This window comes from Lissotriton vulgaris, chromosome 12, assembly GCF_964263255.1.
Source record: "Lissotriton vulgaris chromosome 12, aLisVul1.2, whole genome shotgun sequence".
Taxonomy (NCBI): domain Eukaryota; kingdom Metazoa; phylum Chordata; class Amphibia; order Caudata; family Salamandridae; genus Lissotriton; species Lissotriton vulgaris.
In genome coordinates, this window is record NC_141700.1 from 108658180 (window position 1) to 108678086 (window position 19907).

General features: G+C 50.3%; 1 protein-coding gene across 3 annotated transcripts in view; it reads left to right on the top strand.

Moving 5' to 3' along the window:
• The window catches only part of MSTO1 (misato mitochondrial distribution and morphology regulator 1), a 255728-nt gene that overhangs the window by 61986 nt on the left and 173835 nt on the right, over positions 1–19907 (top strand). For all 3 annotated transcript variants that reach the window (XM_086947417.1, XM_086947416.1, XM_086947418.1), the window contains exons 7-8: positions 17122–17239; positions 17320–17454. In XM_086947417.1, the coding sequence (XP_086803543.1) occupies positions 17122–17239; positions 17320–17454 (253 nt within the window). The remainder of the gene's footprint in view (positions 1–17121; positions 17240–17319; positions 17455–19907) is intronic.

The following is a 19907-nucleotide window of genomic DNA, read 5'->3' on the forward strand; positions in this document are numbered from 1 at the left end:
CTGCTCTCCGTCTCCTCCGTCTTCACCGTCGCCTCCACCAGTCCGAGGTTCCTGCCACAAATCTCCGACAACTTGCACTTCCGGGCTCTCCTTTTTATCTGGTGCTGTCGCTGCCATAGGGGCGGGGCCTCCGGAGTCCGCGATATTTAAGGCTGTGCGGCCCGATGTTCTGGTTGGTCCCTGTGGGGAAAAGAAGCGGGTGATTCTCTGGCGTTCCGCTGGCGTCTCAGGTCGAGTCCTTACGGTGGTAGTATGAGACCGGGGATACAGTCCCGGGGGGGGCGAAGGAGGTGAGTTCGGGGAGGGGTGGAATACTGGTCGGGTTGGTCGGGATGCCGTCTCACATCCCCTTTCCCTAGCTGTCCTTCCTGTAGGGGAGGGAGACGCCGGGTATCGTGATAGGAAATCCGCATTGCCCTGTTCGGACCCCTTCCTATGCTTGGTGGTAAAACGGAAGGGCTGTAGGGAGAGGAACCATCTGAGGACCCTGTCATTCTGACCTTTATTCCGGGCCATCCACTCCAGAGGGGCGTGATCCGTGTAGAGGACAAAGTCTCTGCCCTCCAGATAATAGCGGAGATGGTCCACCGCCCACTTGATGGCCAGGGCTTCCTTCTCCACCACAGCGTAGTGTTTTTCACGAGGGAACAACTTGCGGCTGACATATAGAATAGGCCTTTCTTCACCTTGGGAATCCTTTTGGGATAACACCGCCCCTAACCCATGGTCGGAGGCATCCGTTTGTAGGATAAACGGTCTGGAGTAGTCGGGGGGCATCAGGACAGGGCTGGAGGTCAAGGCTTCCTTCAAGTCCATAAAGGCTTGCCAGGCTTCGGGAGAGGGATTCCGTAGCTTCTCCTCGGATCGGTTAGCTTTCGTCAGCAGATCCGTCAGGGCTGCGGCTCTCTGGGAGAAGTTTGGCACGAAGCGTCGATAATATCCGAGAAGCCCGAGGAAGGCTCGGAGGTCCTTTTTAGTGTGGGGGAAGGGAAGGGACCGAATGGCAGCTGTTTTGCTTTCTTGAGGTCGGATTACCCCGTCGCCCAGAAGGTACCCTAGGTATTTAACCGTTTTCGCCGCCAAGGTTGTTTTGGCGGGGTTGATGGCGAACCCAAAGGACCCTAGGGAGGAGACAACGTCAAACAGATGTTTCAAGTGTTGGGGCCAGCTGTCACTGAAGATGATGATGTCATCCAAATACGCTCCAGCATACTGGGCGTGGGGTCTCAGGACGCGGTTCATCGCGCGCTGAAAGGTGGCGGGGGCCCCGTGTAGACCAAAGGGCATAACCAGAAACTGGAACAACCCCTCAGGGGTAGAAAAGGCGGTCTTCTTTTTATCCTGTTCCCTGAGGGGTATTTGCCAATACCCTTTGCATAGATCCAGGGTCGATATGTACTTGGCTTTGCCTATCCTTTCGATCATTTCATCGACCCTGGGTAAGGGGTAGCTGTCAAAGGTAGAGACTTTGTTGACCTCCCTAAAGTCTATACAAAACCGGACCGATCCATCCGGTTTGGGCACAAGGACGATGGGTGAGTTCCAGTCACTCACTGAGGGTTCTATGATTCCCATCTTCTGCATGTCGGCTATCTCTTGTCTGATGACCTCTCGGCGTGCCTCGGGAAGTCTATAGGGCCTCAAGCGCACTATTTTTCCTGGTGTGGTTTCTATGGCATGCTCTGTGATGCTGGTTCGACCAGGTGAGGAGGAAAAGACCGTTTTCAGGGGGGCCAGATACTCCCGTAATTCCTGGGTTTGTGTTGGAGTCAATTCTGGATCAACACAGGTGTCAAAAGAGAGGAGTTGGCGATCGGGTTTTCCATATAGCACGGGACGGGGTCCTTCCCACTTTTTCAGTAGGTTCACGTGGTATATCTGGGAGGTTCCACGGTTAGGGTCTATCTCTACCTCGTAGGTAACCGGGGTTACCCGTCTGAGGATGGTATAAGGCCCTTGCCACTGTCCAAGGAGCTTTTGGTCCGATGAGGGCATCATGAGGAGCACTAAGTCGTTGACAGCAAACTCCCGGGGTCTGGTGCCTTTATCATACTGCTTTTTTTGGTTTTCTTGAGCACTCTCGAGATTCCGTCTCACTATGTCTCGCATCATCGAGAGGTGTGTTTTCAAGTTCTCCAGGTATTCCGGGAGCGGGCGAGTGCGATCGGGTTCGGCCTCCCAGGCCTCTTGGGCCATGTCCAGCAGGGTACGCGGGGGACGACCATATAGTAACTCGTATGGTGAGTAGCCGGTGCTGCTCTGGGGTTTGCAGCGGATGGCGAAGAGGGCCAAGGGTAGCATGTCCTCCCACCTTTTGGCTTCGAGGCCCAAGAGTTTCTTGAGGGTCTGCTTGAGGGTGGCGTTGTACCGCTCCACCAACCCGTCCGTTTGCGGATGATAGGCCGAAGTACGGATTTGTTTTATCCCCAGTTCCGCACACACTTGCTTCATTAAGGCCGAAACGAAAGGTGTGCCCTGATCGGTCAGGATTTCCCGGGGAAACCCCACCCGGGAAAACAGGGAGATCAGGGCTTTGGCTATCGTTTGGGTAGTGGGTTGTCTCAGGGGTATGGCTTCAGGAAAGCGGGTGGCGTAGTCGACTACGACCAGGGCATAGCGACAGCCGCTACGGGAGGGCAAGAGTGGTCCTATGATGTCCATCCCTATTCGACTAAAAGGGACGTCTATGAGAGGAAGGGGTTGCAACGGCACTCTGGGAGGTCTGTGTCGGCTGTTTTTCTGGCATACAATGCATTCCCGACAATAGTTTTTGATTTTCTGGTACACCCCGGGCCAAAAGAATTTCTCTAGAATGGTTTGACTGGTCTTTTCGTCGCCAAAGTGACCCCCCAGAAGGTGGCTGTGGGCAAGAAAGAGGACTTTGTCCTGGAAGGGAGCCGGGATAAGCAACTGGGCGTTCTGCTGTGGCCCACCTTTTCTGTACAGCAACCCGTTTTTCTTAAAGAAATAGGGACCTACTTGCAAAGGGTCTTCGTGTTCGAGGGCCCTTCCCCACGCTTCCTGCAGAAGGGGATCTTCTTGTTGGGCCGCTCGGAATTCCCTATTCGTCTGCCAAGGATGGTCATCAGTAAGCACGGGATACGCTTTGACGTATTCTTTCCTTTCTTGTCTCTTCTGGCTTCTAGTTTTCGGGGTTTTCGGAATCGTTGCGGGGTGGTTTTGGCCTGAATAAGGAGCGTCCTTCCACCACTGAGACAAGGAGTTTGAGGTGTCCTGGAGAAGCGTAGGCAGCCCCGGATAGTCACTCCCCAGAATGGCTTGTTCGGGGAGAGCGGGAACCAGACCAATGGTGAGGGAGGAGCCGGGGTCATGTTGGTGTTGGACACACACCCGAGTAGTGGGGTATTGTTTGGTGTCCCCATGGACGCACTGGATGGCAACCATCCCGGTAGGATTGACTGGATGTGCCAGATCTTGAGGTCTCAGGACGCTCTGTCGGCAGCCACTATCGGCAAGGGCCATGACTCGTTGGCCGTAGATGGAGACCGGATAATGAAAGGCTGGGGGTGTGGTGCCCGGAGGGTTGCATAGATAGTTCCTTACAAGTCCGACCTCCATAGGCTCTTCCTTTTGCGGGCACATCCGGGCAATGTGACCGTAGCCACCACAGGCATAACACTGGGGTCCTGGGTTAGGGGGGCGGAACACAACCGGGGAGGAAAACAGGGGTGTGGGTTCTGGTCTTCGGGGTAGAAGGGGTCGGAGAGGGCGCGATGTACCAGCATTCGAGGCTCGCTGCGGATGTTCGTCCTTGCCCCGCTGGAGTTCCTGGGCCCGGCTGAAGGCGGAGGCTATCTCAATGGCTGTTTCTAGGGTGAGTCTGGAATGTTGTCTCACCCAGCGCTGTGTGGCAGGATGTAAAGAGTTCAGGAACTGTTCCAAATAGATTTTCTCAAGTATCTGGTCATTTGTTGAGTTTTCTGGCCTGAGCCACCGGTTTGCCAGATCCTTGATTCGGAACGAGAGGGCCCGGGGATTCTCTTGCGGCCTCTCTTTGGCTTGGCGTAGTTTTAGTCTATATGTGTCGTCGTCGATCCCAAGCCTTTCCAACACGCACCTTTTGATATCGGCATACGGGGTGGTGCCCTGTATGTTGGCCTGCTGGTATGCGGCTTGTAGATCGCCAGTGAGAAGGGGTCCTAAGTATTGCCCCCAGCGGTCCTCTGGCCAGTTGGCTGCTTGGGCAAGTCGTTCAAAGTTAGTAAAGAAGTAGTCCGGGTCTTCCCCCGGGACGTACTTCTGCAGCACCACCGAAGGAAGGGAGGCTAGGGGTCTCTGCTGACCCAGGGCCGTTGTTAGCTTCTCCATACTCTCTCCGTGGGCGGTCCCTTGACCCTTCAAGACGTCATGGAGTTGGCCCCTGTCGTCCTCGGCCGTCTTGAGGAACTGCTCCATCAACTTGGCAAACTGCTCCTGGGAATCCGCCATCTTCTTCATAACGGCCTCCATGCTTCCGGCAGATCCCACTTCTGACACCAAATGTGAGGGTGGGTGTACAGCGGGCCGGAAAAGCAAGCGAGGAGGCCGTATATAGTGTGCTATAGTAGGGGTTTATTTCAAAGTCACAGGGTAGAACACAAGGAGAACAAAAGAGGAAGTCCGGGCCTGGGTCCACTCCGGGTCGGCGCTGCCGCTTGTGGTCTTCGGCGGGTCCAACGGCGGCTCCAGCGATGGGGAGGATCCACGGAGGGCAGGGAGCAAAAAGAGAAACAAAAGGGACCGTTAGTCCTATCCTAGTCGTAGGATCTCGGTTGCAGTCACCGTCACCCGGGTGTGTGGGGAAGGGCCAGAAAACGAGGCAGTGAGGTAAGGAAGGGACCGGGAGGAAGGAACAAGGGGTAGGGGGAAGAAAAGGGTGCCTGGTCAGGACGTGAAGAGGGGGGCGGTTCGAAGAGTGCAGTGCTATACAAGTATAATACAGTGCAGGGGGACGTGATTCTAAAGAGAAGGGGAGATTTACAGGGACTATATACAGGGAACTCCTAGTGAGTTGAATTAGTGAGGTTAAAGGCACTCACGTGGTCCGCCGTAACTCTCCCGTTGAGTTACGGCCGCTCTACAGCCACCTCCTGTGGACTCCACCACTCTTCGGTCCACACGTCTGCTTCAGCCGTCTGCTCTCCGTCTCCTCCGTCTTCACCGTCGCCTCCACCAGTCCGAGGTTCCTGCCACAAATCTCCGACAACTTGCACTTCCGGGCTCTCCTTTTTATCTGGTGCTGTCGCTGCCATAGGGGCGGGGCCTCCGGAGTCCGCGATATTTAAGGCTGTGCGGCCCGATGTTCTGGTTGGTCCCTGTGGGGAAAAGAAGCGGGTGATTCTCTGGCGTTCCGCTGGCGTCTCAGGTCGAGTCCTTACGGTGGTAGTATGAGACCGGGGATACAGTCCCGGGGGGGGCGAAGGAGGTGAGTTCGGGGAGGGGTGGAATACTGGTCGGGTTGGTCGGGATGCCGTCTCACAGACCGGTTTCTGGCTATCGGCCTTCACCAGCCAGGATAGCTTGACTCCAGTGGCATGGAGAGCACAGGACTCACGTCTGAGCATACCTGTCCCACTCGGGGTGACAAATGCGAAAACAACAAGTGATGGACGGAATGTTGCACAATGGCAAAATGTTCACCCCCAGTCACAGATCTGGGTTTATTCCATCGTTATTTTGCTAACCACACCACCCCAGTTCAGACATGGCCATATGCAAATCACTTTAGTACTGAACAGCAGTTGTAAAGTGCCTAGAGTCCTAAAACCAACAAAAACGGGAGGCCAAAAAGTCTGGAGGCAAACTTGTTAAAAAAGCATAGTCTAACAGCCAGGAAATAGCAACATGATACAATCATTTTACGGACCTTGCTGATTTTTGCAGAGATTGTGGTCTCTGGTTAAGATGTTGGCTGTTGAGGTAGGATTCTGGATCTTGTCTTCAGTAAATCACATGGTGTGACCCTGGGCAAGTCACTTCTACCTTTGCCTGAGTTGACCTAGCTGCAGAAATTGGGAAATGAGCATGGTGCCAGTAACTCATCTTGGTGTCTCTTGTACCTGACGACCCTTCCTTTGCCCACAAGCTGAGTGCTTCATTATGAGATGCATTTTAATGTGTGTGCCGATAACGATCAAGGTAAATAACTATACCACGGAGTGTAGTATTTACCAAGTGTGCATCGTTCTGAGAGGATAATGAGGTCCGAGTGAGGCAGTTCCATAATCTTCCGCATCCTTAACTCAGACACATTGCACTTGCAGTTTCATAGGGAAATGTGACAGAAACAAATTGGACAGGTATGCTATCCACCCGCAACTCTAAATTTGGGCTGCCAGACTCCCATGTTCACCCAAATTGAGATTTCCAGGACGCTTGGAATGAAACAGACTGGAAACCCGGGGCATAGGCGTGGATGATTTGTGCACACTATTTACTGCGTTGGAGTGAAGTTCGTACTCTGCCGCAAGATACACACCCCAACGTTTCCAAATTTAGTGAATTTCTTTTCTCCATCTTGCATAAAATCACAAAACTCTTATGGATGGCAGTAGGGATTATCTGGAGCACTCTTGGCAGGAAGAAATGGGGGGGGGTCACTATTGAGATGGCCAGAGAGTGGCAAGACCAATAAAAGACCTCTGGCACACGAGCGGGTTTAATTCCTCCCGCAGTGCCACAGTCTTTTAATCCTAACCCAGGATCCCCCTACTACAGTTGTTATAGCGAACCCTGTAGTTAGTTTCAGTCACTTCTCTTTCTCACTTGCTCTGCCGCCCCCACTACCCCAAGCTCTACTGTTGGGTATTTAGTATATACCTCCCTTAGTACCAAAACATCCCTGAGGACCTCCCTCTCGGAGAGGGGTTTATAGCCCGCATTGTGACTAGGCATCACTATACGAGGAGGTTCTCCAATGAGGAAGCATGCTGCCATTGGTGGGTGAGGGAAACCGCACACAGAAAGGTTTTCTTCTGGGGGTTAAGTCCCTTCACTAGCCAGGCGAATAATGATTCCAGACACAAGGGTTTACATTTGTAATGTAATAGACCGTAGAAAGCAGCCAATATGTTTCTCTGCAGCATGGCATGACTCAGCAGCGTGCCCATTCAGGACTGCGCATCCAAAGATAATGAGCTTGAAAGTACAGGAGTTTGCCCCTGTGGCGGATGTGGGCACCACTTTTAACAAAAGTTGATTCTGGACAGCAGGTCATGCTTTGTTGTTTATAACTTGTTGTCTTGAAGCCGTTCAGTTAGGAATTAGTCTCCTACACAGAATTGCCGGCAACTACACAGGAGGTCACCCAGCACCCCAGATGCTTTTGAATCCTGTTGAACCAGAGATGTATGCGCACAATAACTAGCAGAGGACCTAACCCCAGTCTCCTCAGAAACATAAATCATAGAGGTTTCTTTTGGCATCTGGAGGATAGTTCAGATAGCAAAAAGGCAAAACTTTACAATAGGGGAAATGATGCTTCACAGTATTCATATACTTTGGCACAGTTGCTTTTGCCAACGGTCATTTCAATGTAGAAGAGTTTGTTCAGAAGTAATAGAAAAGAACATAATGTGAAGTTTAAGATACACATTTCACAATCTAGTACAGAATTCAAGGACGGAACCAAAGCCGTTTGTTCCAATGTTGTCTTCTAGCAGATTTTTGTTCACTCATCTGAAATATATTACTGGTTCATATAAGGGTCTGTGTCCTATGAACATGGGGCACAGCTCAGGGATTGACTCAAGAGAAGAAGATTTTTCTACACAGAAAGGAGACTAGAGGGAACAACGTCAAGGGCGCCCTCCACTCAAAACTTCACTCAAATACAAAAAGCCCTTGTTACACATCACACATCCACCATACACTTAATGGGGTCCCCCTCTTCTATATTTAGGGCAGGATTAATACTAGTGTTTAGGAACCGCCCAGATATGTGTGTTTATTTAAAAGAAGAGGCCAGACCCTATGCCCCAGGGTATACAATGTAAAAACAACATAAGTGCATGGGAGAAAATGTATAGGTGAGTTTGGAAAAATATAGAAAGTGCCTCACGTAAGCAACCACCAAGCAGCGATTGGCAGGTCTGATGCCAATGTGCTCACTATTTATCATCATCAACTTTGCTATATAAACGAAGGACCCAACACCCAAACGAGTTCAGGAGAATGTTGTGTATGTGTGTATCCTATAAACCCCTGTCATGTGTGGTACACATCTCAAAAAAACTCCCTACGGGTTCCCATAGAGAGAGGAGAACATTCTACCTCACAAGAAAAAAGTATTAAAAATTAGTTAAATAAAGGACATAGCACACATCTTTAATAATTTATGCCGGTCTTTTTCCATACAAACTTGTAAATTTTCTCACACACACTTACGGCCACATTCATCAACCTATTTAGGAAGTGCAAACGGTGCGAATTGGTAAATTCGGCCGTTTGCAATTCCTAAATAGGTTATTGGGATGCATCAAGCATTTTTGGCAAAATCGCTAATTTTCGCGAATTCCAAAAATGCGATTGCTTTTAAGGAATCGCAAATTTGCGATTCCTTAAAAGCAATGCATGATTACTTTTAAAATTGTGAATTCGCGAGGAGGAGCTTCGCGGGCGACCAAGATGGCCGCGTAAGCACGGAGCTCCGTGGACCGTCCGACCCACCGCAACTATCCTGCCTGAAATCCTGGTCCACATTGGTGGAATTGTAATGCTGGTGGCCTGCTGAGGTGGGGACTGCAATCGGCTTCCGAATCGGTGGATCCTGAGCAAAGTTACGTCGAGCTGAACTCCGCTCCGTGACGGTGCCATTGTCCCTCCGGACTTCGTCACTTCGCACGATCGGACTGCGTAGTGCCCGCCTGCCGCCCTCGTTGGTGAAGTAACTGCGCTCCTGCTTGAGCCTTCGGCACCCTGGTCTTGCCTTCTTGATCCGTCTGCCTTTCGGCTGTGGACCCGGACCTGTTGCCACCTCGCCTTTGTTCTCACGTACCCATCATGGCGGGCAGAGGTGATCCGGACAGGGCATCGAATAAAGGTGGTCGGGGCAAATCGCAAACGCAGAATAATCGCATGGAGCGATATGTGAATCTCAAGTCGCCACCTACATCTGGGGCCGTCTCTAAAGGGACCCCATCGACGAGCCCGCCGGATGGATCGGACCCCACCCTCGTGGACATCATGGGTGCCATTACTAGCCTCCGTGCCGACATGCAGCAGCAGCACGAGGCCCTGACTCATAAAGTGGACTCCATGGCTGTTGATATCACCCTCATTAGGGCCGACTTGGGCAAGACCAACGAGCGTGTGAAGGCTCTCGACATCAAGACCGCCAGCCTAACCTCGGATGTTTCCGAGCTACAGACTGAGGTCCGCAACCTGCGGACGACCGCTGATCTATTCTCAAGGCGGCTGGAGGACTTTGAGGGGCGAGCCAGGCGGCAGAACGTCCGCATAGTAGGGGTACTGGAAGGATCCGAGAATGACGCAGCTGACCTATTTGTGGAGGACTTGGTTAAGACTCATTTGGCGCCCTCTGGACTGAGTAACTTTTTCTCAGTGGAGCGTGCCCACCGTGTACCGGGGGGCCCGCCGAAAACGGGAGCACCGCCGCGACCGATTGTGGCGCGCCTCCTCAACTTCAGGGACCGGGACGCGATCCTCCAAGCTTCCAGATCGCATGGACCACTTCACTACCAAAATGCGGAGGTGCACTTTTATCCGGACTTCACCAGGATGGTGCAGCGTCAACGCCTGAGCTACGCGGGGGTGAAGAGACGCCTCAGAGACTTGGGTCTCAAGTACTCAATGATGTTCCCTGCTAAACTCCGTATTGAGCACAAGGGACGTGCCCTCTTTTTTGACTATCCTGAAAATGTCAGTGAATGGCTGGACACTGTTTCGCCTGCTCGTGACGAGCAAGAGGATGAAGTTGGAGGCGCCTCGGGCGGAGCGGAGCGGCAAGACTGAACTAGGAGCTGATGCTACCCCCGCCTCGAATGACCGCCGGACTGGTGCTTTGTTACTTAATTGTCTCTCCTTCATTTACATGGTGGGTGGCGGGACGATTTCACGGGGATTCCTTACTCCTCTGGGTCTTTCGTAGAGTAGTTAATGGGGCGTCAGGCACACTGCTGGTTGGGGGGGCTTTCTAGTCTACTGCAGGGGTGCAGGGTGGGGGGTTTGTTGGGGACAGTTATTTTGTATGTTGTTTTTTCCTTTCTTTCTCTTGTGTGGCAATGGGACATTGGTGCTCCTGAACTGTTTTTGATGCGGGTGTCTTTGGGCATTGGGTGGGACGGGCAGTGGGGGGATGGGGGGTAGGATGTTGAGAATTCTCAGTTGGAATGTTAACGGGTTGGGTGACCGAATCAAGAGAGGGGTGGTGATACAACTAATTAAACGGCACATGCCAGATATTGTCCTTCTTCAGGAGACGCATTTGGTGGGCAACGCTTGTAAAGCTCTGAATCGTAAGGGCTACAAAATGGTGGCGCACTCGGGGTTCTCTTCCGGCTCCCGGGGGGCGGGCATCCTCGTGCGCGCGTCCCTTCCCCTAGAGATAGAGACCACCTTGATTGATGACAGGGGGCGGTACGCTGCCGTGGCTGGTAGATGGGAAGGGCGTTCCCTCACGTTGTTTTCTGTGTACGTCCCCCCGGGGCTCCAATCTAGTACCTTTCAGGACCTTGGTGGTGCCATCTTGTCTATGCCGACTGGCCGGTTGATAGTGGGGGGTGACTTTAATTCAGTTTGCTCTGGTCTGCTTGATCGCCGACCGCCCCGCGACCTACGTAGCGCGCAGATGTGGCTGCCATCCTTTCTCGAGTCCATGGGTCTGGTAGACGGGTGGCGACTTCTGCATCCCACGCTCCGTCAATTTTCCTTTCTATCGGGTGCATACGGGAGTCTTTCTCGCATTGACTATGTCCTCACATTGGCTTCGGACGCACTGGCTGTTTCCGAAGCCCGCTTTCTGGCGCGGGGCATTTTTGATCACTCCCCGTTATGGGTCTCCTTTGACTTTGGGGTGGTCCTGTCGGAACGACCGGCAGCTGTCAATCCGTGGTATTTCCGGAACTTAAAAACCCGCTCCCTCCTGGCCAAAGCCATTGATCTTTATTTCTCCGAGAACGTGGGCTCGGTGAGGTCGGCCGTTACACTCTGGGAAGCATTCAAGACGGTGCTCCGTGGCGAGGCCCAGGCGCTCATCGCTGAGGCCCGCCGGACTAGGGATTCTGACATGCTGGTTGTTGAGCAGGAGGTCCTGCGACTCGAGGCCCAGCTGGGGCCCGAGCCGGACCCCTCTGTCCTGCATACCCTCTCGCTGAAACAAGCGGAGTACCATGCCTTGGCCACGAATGCCGCACTCGCTCTAGCCAAGGAACAGCGAGGCCGCATCTATGATGTGGGCGATAAGGCCGGGAAGTTGCTGGCTTGGTTAGACAGAAGGGAGATGGCCAGCCGTGTGGTGCCCGAACTCCTCGGAGATGACGGTGTGGTCCTTACGGACCCTAGTGCTATCGTTGACTCATTCGCTGGCTACTTTCGGGGGGTCTATGAGTCTGCCTTGGACTTTTCGGGGGCGGACTCATCGGCCTTCCTCTCGGATATTGACCTACCCTGCCTTTCCGAGGATGAGAGAGCGGACCTGGATAGAGACATCACCGCTGACGAGATTGACCTTGCGATCCGCTCCCTACGGACCGGAAAGGCCTCCGGGCCTAACGGCATACCGGTGGAACTGTATAAAATCCGCTCGGACGCGATCTCCCCGCACCTCCGTAAAATGTTCTTGGAGTCCTTTGAGAGGGGCTGTCTCCCTCTGGATCAACGACTGGCTACCATCGTGGTCATCCACAAGGAGGGTAAGCCACGGGACGTCTGTCGATCGTACCGTCCGATCTCTCTCCTTAACGTGGAGCCCAAGGTCCTCGCCAAGCTGCTTGCCAACCGATTGATTGGCGTCATTAGCGACCTCGTGCACCCCGACCAGTCGGGATTCATCCCCCACCGAAACACCGCCCTCAATTTGCGGCGCCTCCATGGTGTCATGGCCAGGGCCCACACTCTCGAAGAGCCGGCTGTCCTCGCGTCTCTCGACGCCACTATGGCCTTCGACTCGCTCGAATGGCCGTACCTCTGGGCAGTGCTGACCAAACTCTGGTTCGGACCTGTCTTTGTGAGCTGGGTGAAGCTATTGTATGCGGACCCGATGGCTAATGTTACGGACAACGGTCGCCTGTCGGCGCCATTCCCCCTACGTCGGGGTACTAGACAGGGTTGCCCCCTGTCGCCCCTTCTGTTTGCCTTGGCCCTTGAACCGCTTGCAGCTTTACTGCGTGTGCATCCTGACCTACGAGGCATTACATGGGCCCCTGGCTTCGAAGACAGGGTCTCCTTGTACGCCGATGATATCCTGCTTTATCTGACTTCCCCCTGCAGGTCCCTCATTGTGGCCTGTGATGTGATCAGACTTTTCGGGCGGTACTCTGGCCTGATTATCAACTGGGCCAAGTCCTCCCTGTATGTCCTCAAGGGGGATACTCCACGTCTCCCCAGAGGCTGCAGGATTCAGATTGCCACGCGCGGCTTCAAGTACCTGGGCATCTACATCTCTGGTAATCCCAAGTTGAGGCATGATAACAACTTACTCCCTCCTCTTCAGCGGTTACGGCGTGATGTGGACAGCTGGCGTAAACTGCCGCTCTCCCTTCTTGACCGTGCCGCTCTGTTCAAGATGATGGCCCTGCCCAGGTTCCTATACGCACCCCAAAACGCTCAGGACCCGGTCCCGGCGCGCTACTTTTGTGATCTTGAAGGCCTTCTCCGGACCCTCCTCTGGGATGGTCGGCCCCGCGTTGCCTTCCACAAACTCACACTCCCCTGGTACGACGGTGGCATCGCCCTCCCAGATGTGCGCCGCTACTATTGGTCTTCGCAACTAGCTGCCCTCAACCACGGCTTTTATGGCCCAGTGGGGAGCCCCGGCTATGCCATGGATAGATGGCTGATGGGCGATGGTAACTATTATCGGGCCCTATACTCGAAGTCTTTTGACCGACGGTTGACGGGCCCCACCCGTACGGCGGTCCGCACTTGGCGGGCGGTTACTAAGGCACAAGGGTGGCAAGGCAGACTCACGAGGTTCACTCCCCTCTTTGACTCTGACATCCTGGGTAGACTATGGCACACCAAGGGATTTGATAAGTGGGACCTGATCGGCATCAGCAGGGTTGATGATATGCTCTCCAGGGGCTCAATTAAGACCTTCTCCCAGCTACAAACCGAATACCAGCTGGGCGCGACGGAGTTTTTTCGCTACGCTCAACTGAGACACGCGCTGCTCTCGGCCTCTCCGCCGGACGGCGTCATTCCTGAGAGTTCCCCTCTGGAAGACAGGATACTAGATGGGCACATGCCGGACAGCGCAATCTCCCTCTCCTATAAAAAATTGATCAATGTGCGCACGGACCTCCTCCTTAGTTTGAGAGACTAGTGGGTGGCGGATGGCCTTGAATTGGACGATGAGGATTGGCAGAGCGCAGTTTCCTCCCCTAAGGAGGTTGCCATTTCTTCCCGTCTTCGCCTCGTGCAATTTAAGATCCTGCACCGGGTGTATATGACAGGACCCCGATTAATGCGCATGGGTTTCTCGCCTGACGGTCTCTGTCGTAGGGGCTGCGGAGCTCCTGCCACTTTTTTGCACATCCTTTGGGACTGCCCGGTGATCGCCTCCTACTGGAGGAGAGTGCACCGCGTCATGGAGGAGGTGACTGGCGTGGCTGCTCACGCTGAAGCCCGTCGATGCCTTCTGAACGTATGGGAGCCTTCCGATCACAACACTGCGCAGACTAGATGGGTTACCCTTGGGAACATGGTAGCTAAGAGGGACATAGCCCAGAAGTGGGGTGCGTCCGCGGCCCCCCTGCTGGTACAGTGGAAGGCCAACATGGACTGGTGCATGTTCAGGGAGAAGACAGTCTATGTGGCCAGAGGGAGACCTCGAACTTGGACTAAAATTTGGGGAGCATGGAATGAGTACAGGGGAGATGTGTGCTTACCGCCTGAATCAGTCAGCCTGCATGATAATATGTCTCCCTAGCCTGTGACGCCAACTGAGCTCTACTGTGCTATATTCTCCTGTCACCTTCCCCCTCCCTCCTCCTTCCCATTCTGCAACCTATCCTTGATGCACATTTTCCTGCCTTCTTCCCCTATCCATCCCCGACACCCAGCGTAACACTGTCCCCACTGCCACTTTCGCGCCCGCGGGCGCCCTGTTGTTGCATTCATCTTAATATAAAATTAACCTTCGACGATTATGTCTCAATTGTTTGACACTATTTCTCTCCTGTTATTCCTGCTGCCTTGCCTCCGGGATGTCAGGCTGAATAGCTGTGTGTTCTGATTTCAATAAAGGTTTTCAAAAATAAAAAAAAATAAAAATTGTGAATTCGCAATTAGGGGGTGCAAATTACCACGAGGGTGAACCTCGTGGTAATGTGCGAAAATGTATTAAAATGCTCAAAATTGCATTTTAATACACTGTCATGTTACAAACACACATGTCCTTAGGATATGTGTGTGTGAAAAATGCACTTCACAATAAATTTCAGCAGTGCAGGCGGGCGTCCTTTGGACCCCCCCCTGCACCCATGGAATGCATTAACATTTTGCGAATTCTAATTTGCGATTTCGCAATTCCCATTGATTCCTATGGGCCTTTTGGCCCATAGGAATCAATGGGAATTGCGAAATCGCAAATTAGAATTCGCATAATATTTGCGATTCGGTAAAAATTTCGATTTTTACCGAATCGCAAATATTATGCAAATAAATTGTTGCATCCCGTTTTGCGATTCCTTATTTGCGATTCCCTAATTTTCGCATATATGGAATTGCAAAACCTTACATTGATGCATGTGGGGGATAGTGTATTACACTGTATATCCTGGAGCACAGGACCTGGCATTTTCTTTTAAATGAACACACATACAGGAGCTGTTCTTAGTTAAATATTATAACTATTCCTGCCCTAAATATAGAAGAGGGGGACCCCATTAAGTGGATGATGGATATGTGATGCAGTGGCTCTTATCCATGAGATATAAGATCCCCGGGGATCCGACACTTGGGCACTAGCTGAATGGCTGATGGACCGTGGCTGTACTCGTTATCTTGAAGAATTACTTGTCAAGAAAAGGATTGAAGGAGCTCAGATCCAGAATGATTCAAAGAACTCATGTCTGTCGGTCCACTGCAAAGAGTGGAAGTGGAGCCTAGACTTTTCTTCTTCTTTAGTTCTGTAGCCTCTGGTTCAGGAGGTTCCAAAGATCCATTAGAAGCTCAGTAGAGTTGGTGCAGAGACCAGAGTAGAAGGTTGAAGGACAGTATGGCAATGAACCTTAAATCTCTGTCTTTAGACTGATGGGATCAGGAATCCTGTCTTCCAAGCCTACAGGAAATATTGACTCTTGTTCTCCTTTCATGTTGCAAATCAAAAGTCAAGTTTGCGCTGTGGGTTTTATATAATTTAGTAAGCTTTTGGACGACTACAGATTCATTTATTTATGGTTCGGCAGATTAGTGTGGCCTTCTGCTGTGGGTTTCGAGCCCAAGGGAATGGTTGGAAGACATAAACATAACCATGAGGCATTGGAGAGGTTTTGCTCTAATATTTTAAAAAGTATTTTTCTCTTTCTGTTTTTCTGTTTCTTCCATTTGTTTAATGACTTTAGAAAATCCCACATAGTTGATACCTTTCATAGGAGCATTTTAGTTTGTATGTTGAGGACTTTCAGGTCCCCAACAGGAGTGCCAGGTGGGTGTTTACAGGTGCAAAGCCAGGAGCTACTTTTCACAGTAACATGTGTGCCCTACCCATGCTGCTGTGGCCGCAAGATAAACTCAATATAAACCTTGTTGTGAGTTTTAACATCTGCCTGACCTTCTCCCATATTCTCTCTGGACAGAGAAAAAAAAACACAATCTTGAATTTATCCCCATCTGAAGGTGTCTGTCTTCTAGACAGCATCCTCATTTGCTCAGTGTTAATAAAAAAAACATTTGAGTAAAAATGCTCCCCCAAGGTGTCCACAAGTGGGCATCTTTGTACATTGAGGCTTTAGCTCATGAGGTGGGACATTTCCTCTTACTGATGGTCACCAACACTAGTTATGATGGTATGAGATGTTGTGAGCAAACAATCTATTCACTGGGCCCTCTGAATTTGCGGCATACTTTCTTAGGCCACACAACAGGTCAACTTTAGCCAAATCTAGGAGGTTTCTTCTACCATGTATAGTTAAGTGTGGGCGATACACCTCAGGTTGTCCCCTGCAGGAAGTTCAAGGACTAGTAGCACTTTTCTTTTTTAAACATTGTTCCTACTTGGGGCTTGAACAGATAGATCAATGCACCTTCAAAAACTGGAAAGAATGTGCAAATTTCAAACGATGGTCCCGCATGACTTCTTGTGTGCTCCCTTGACTCTGAATCACTTTTTAAATCTAGGGATGGGTTGGTGCACAGTCAGGAACAGAATACTAAAGCAGGCACATTGGAGTTGGCGTGTGTACTTGGACTGCCAAAACATTAAAGAATATTGTCTTCCATGAAGATTTCAAAACTGTCTCTAAAAGTTTTAGCAGTGCTCCTTCAGCCAAGTGTTTAGGGAGAGCAGAGGGGTAAAATGAAGGGACTGGTAGGTTGAGGAAGGCAGGCAACAACTGCTGTTGTACTATAGCGTGACTCGAGTGACGGGACCATGGATAATGCTTGCATCACTTCCTATGAGCAAGATAAGCCCTAGAAGTTGAATTCACAGAGGAGAAAAAGAACGATGGTCTGCGGACCTAAGCAGATTCTTTTGTAGGTGTCTGGATTAATGTATTGAAAAAATTTAAATAATGTAACGCTGTGTAAAAGCGCTGTACCCCATACCAGCGTGTGCGCTATCAGGTGTCTGGAAGAATTGGTGCCGATACCTACAAGTATTACATTTAAAAAAAGTAGAATAGTTTTAACGTCCCTCTGCTGCCAATGAAAAGTTACAGCAAAGAACTGGCAAAGGAAAAGGAAAACCCTACAGCATTTTATCCAGAGGTCTCTTTTCAGGAGTACCGATCGCCTGGAAGCCTTTTCTCAGGGTACAAGCCTTCTGGACGACCCAACATACCTGGAGGAGCTGGAAGACCGACTTCATTTCTTTGTGGAAGAGTGTGACAACTTGCAGGTGAGAGCCGTGTGTCAGCGTGCATGTGAGTGAGGTGCACTCTTCAGGTGTGACATTGTTCCTCTCTCAATTTTCACCAGGGATTCCAGGTTCTGTGTGACTTCCACAATGGCTTCTCTGGAGTAGGAGCCAAAGTGGCAGAAATCCTTCACGACGAGTATCCCGGGAAAGGGATATTGACCTTGGGAACAAGCCCAGTGGTACATGCAGAAAAGGTAAATGTGATGTACATACGGGAAAGAGAATGATGAAACCTGTGTTCTGTCACTGGCGGGGTCCAGCTAATTCTAGATAAAATCAAGGACGTGCCACAGATAACGTTCAATGTTTAGATTTGGACTGGTATGGAGCAATATAAGATTGTTCTGGTGTGTGATCAAGCACAAGCCATTAAAGAGCTTGAGAAGGATGAGGCGGAGTCAGACAGCTGTCAATCCTAGTCTGGCGTATTTCTGACTCTGCTCTCGTGCCCAGATGTTTCAGAAGCACCAGTCAGGAACTGTGGTTCCATCCACTGGATTCTTTAGTAGATTCCTTGAGTGATTAGCACAGTCAGTCAGTCAAAACTTTATTCGGAGACATGTAAATCATGTCCATAAAAGTACATACATATAATACATGTTAAAAGAAAATACACTTTACAATCGCAATCCGCAAAAAAAGGATACAGTATGATACATATAATGAATCAAATAACACACTTTAAAAAGTTTCCAATGAATAAATTATTTTAGAAATTATTGTAAAAATTCATGCTTTTCCTAGAACTGATTGCCTTGAGTAAATAACTAGCCGTATAAAAACAGATGTCAGGGTGATACAAATTAAAAAGTAATTTCATTGCCGCTTTGATGGTTCTTGCTCCAAATTTAATAAATAAAGGTTTTAAAAAGAATTTACGATATTCACTATACAGGTTACATATAAGTAGAAAGTGCTCTGTGCTTTGTTCTGAAATGTTGTCGCACCGACATGGACCTGTAGGGCGCATCTTAATCTCAGGGAATGCAACCAATAGGTGGACCGTACCCATCCTCATCCTGGTAAGAACAAACCGATGTTGCCCTTTAGTTACCTGGAAGAGGTAAGGGTGTAGGCCCACAGATTCGTTCAATTGGTTGTAACGTATACAGGTGGAAAGTTTGAGATCATCCGTGGCTCGTCTTTCTGCACAGTGATTTAAAAAGATTGATTTCAGACTGTCTTTAGAAAGATCCGAAGCAGAACAGTGATCTAATGTAACGTTTAACCCAAACACATTAGAGAAGGATTCAGTTGTGTATTTAATCCATGGGATTTTGAGAAAATAGTCTAGACGTAAACAATCCTCAATGATAGCCCTATTAAATGAGGTTTCGTCTTTCATCCAGACCGAACGCCATAGTATCAGAGGTCTCAACAGTAATAGGTCATTTAGATGATGTAGTCCTAGTTCTTTGTGGACCAAATTATTAGCAGTGGATGTCGGGAGACACAATAATTTTTTCAGAAATTTATTCTCTTCTACCTGTAAAGGTTCTACCCTGGATACCCCCCATACCCCTGCTCCGTAGAGAGCAGCCGAAAGACACCTAGCTTCAAAGATCTTAAGCATTTCTTTGGGCCTTCTACTACCTAATTTGCTTGCAAAAGCAAATATTCCATTGGCGCTCCTGATCATTTTGTCGCGCACCACCTTATGCTCGACATCCCAGCGACCATTTTTGGAAAAGGTAACCCCCAGGTAGCAGAAATTTTCCACACACTGCACCACTTGGCCATCAATAAGAAACCTATAGGGTTTTTTAGTTTTAACATTTCTAGCTCCACACTCCATCACATATGTCTTGCTCTTGTTAATGACCAACTTTCTTTTTTCAATAAAGGCCACAAAGTTGTCCATCAAAAGCTGTAGACCCCGAGGAGTCCTAGAAAGCAACACAGCGTCGTCCGCATAGAGTAACACGGGGATGGTACTTGTGTTTACTCTAGGGGCGTCCGCTGGTGCTTTCTTAAGGATCGAGTCTACTTCATTAATAAACAGAGTGAAAAGCAGGGGTGCCAAAACACACCCTTGTCTGATACCTCTCCTGACCCTGAATTTGTCTGTACATTCGCCCGAAGGCCCGTACCGAACACTCGAGCTGAGCCTCTCGTACAAACGGGCCAGAAAATATATAATTTCCCTAGGTGCTCCCATTTCTAGCAAGGTAGTCCATAGTATGGCATGATCAACCAGGTCAAAAGCGCTGCTCAGATCAGCGAAACAGAGGTAGAGTGAACCATTTTTTGCTCGGGTGTATTTCCCTATCAGGAGTTCCAGGTTTAAACATTGTTCAATGCAACCTCTTCCTTTCCTGAACCCATATTGGCAGTCTGTCATTATCTGATTAGACTCTGCCCATTCTTCTAATCGGACGAGGAGTACACGGCTCATAATCTTGACGGACGAATCCAGCAATGAAATTGGCCGGTAGTTTTTAACGTTTCCTCGGTCCCCTTTCTTGTGAATGGGGACTATTATTGATTCAGACCAGGTACACGGGATAGTATAGCGAACAGCAGCATTAAAAACTTTGACTAGTACTGGCCCCCAAGTCTCAGGTGCGGATTTATACACATCAACTGGGACACCGTCGGGTCCCTGGGCCTTTCCGCCCTTACTAGCCCTGATACTACTTAGAACCTC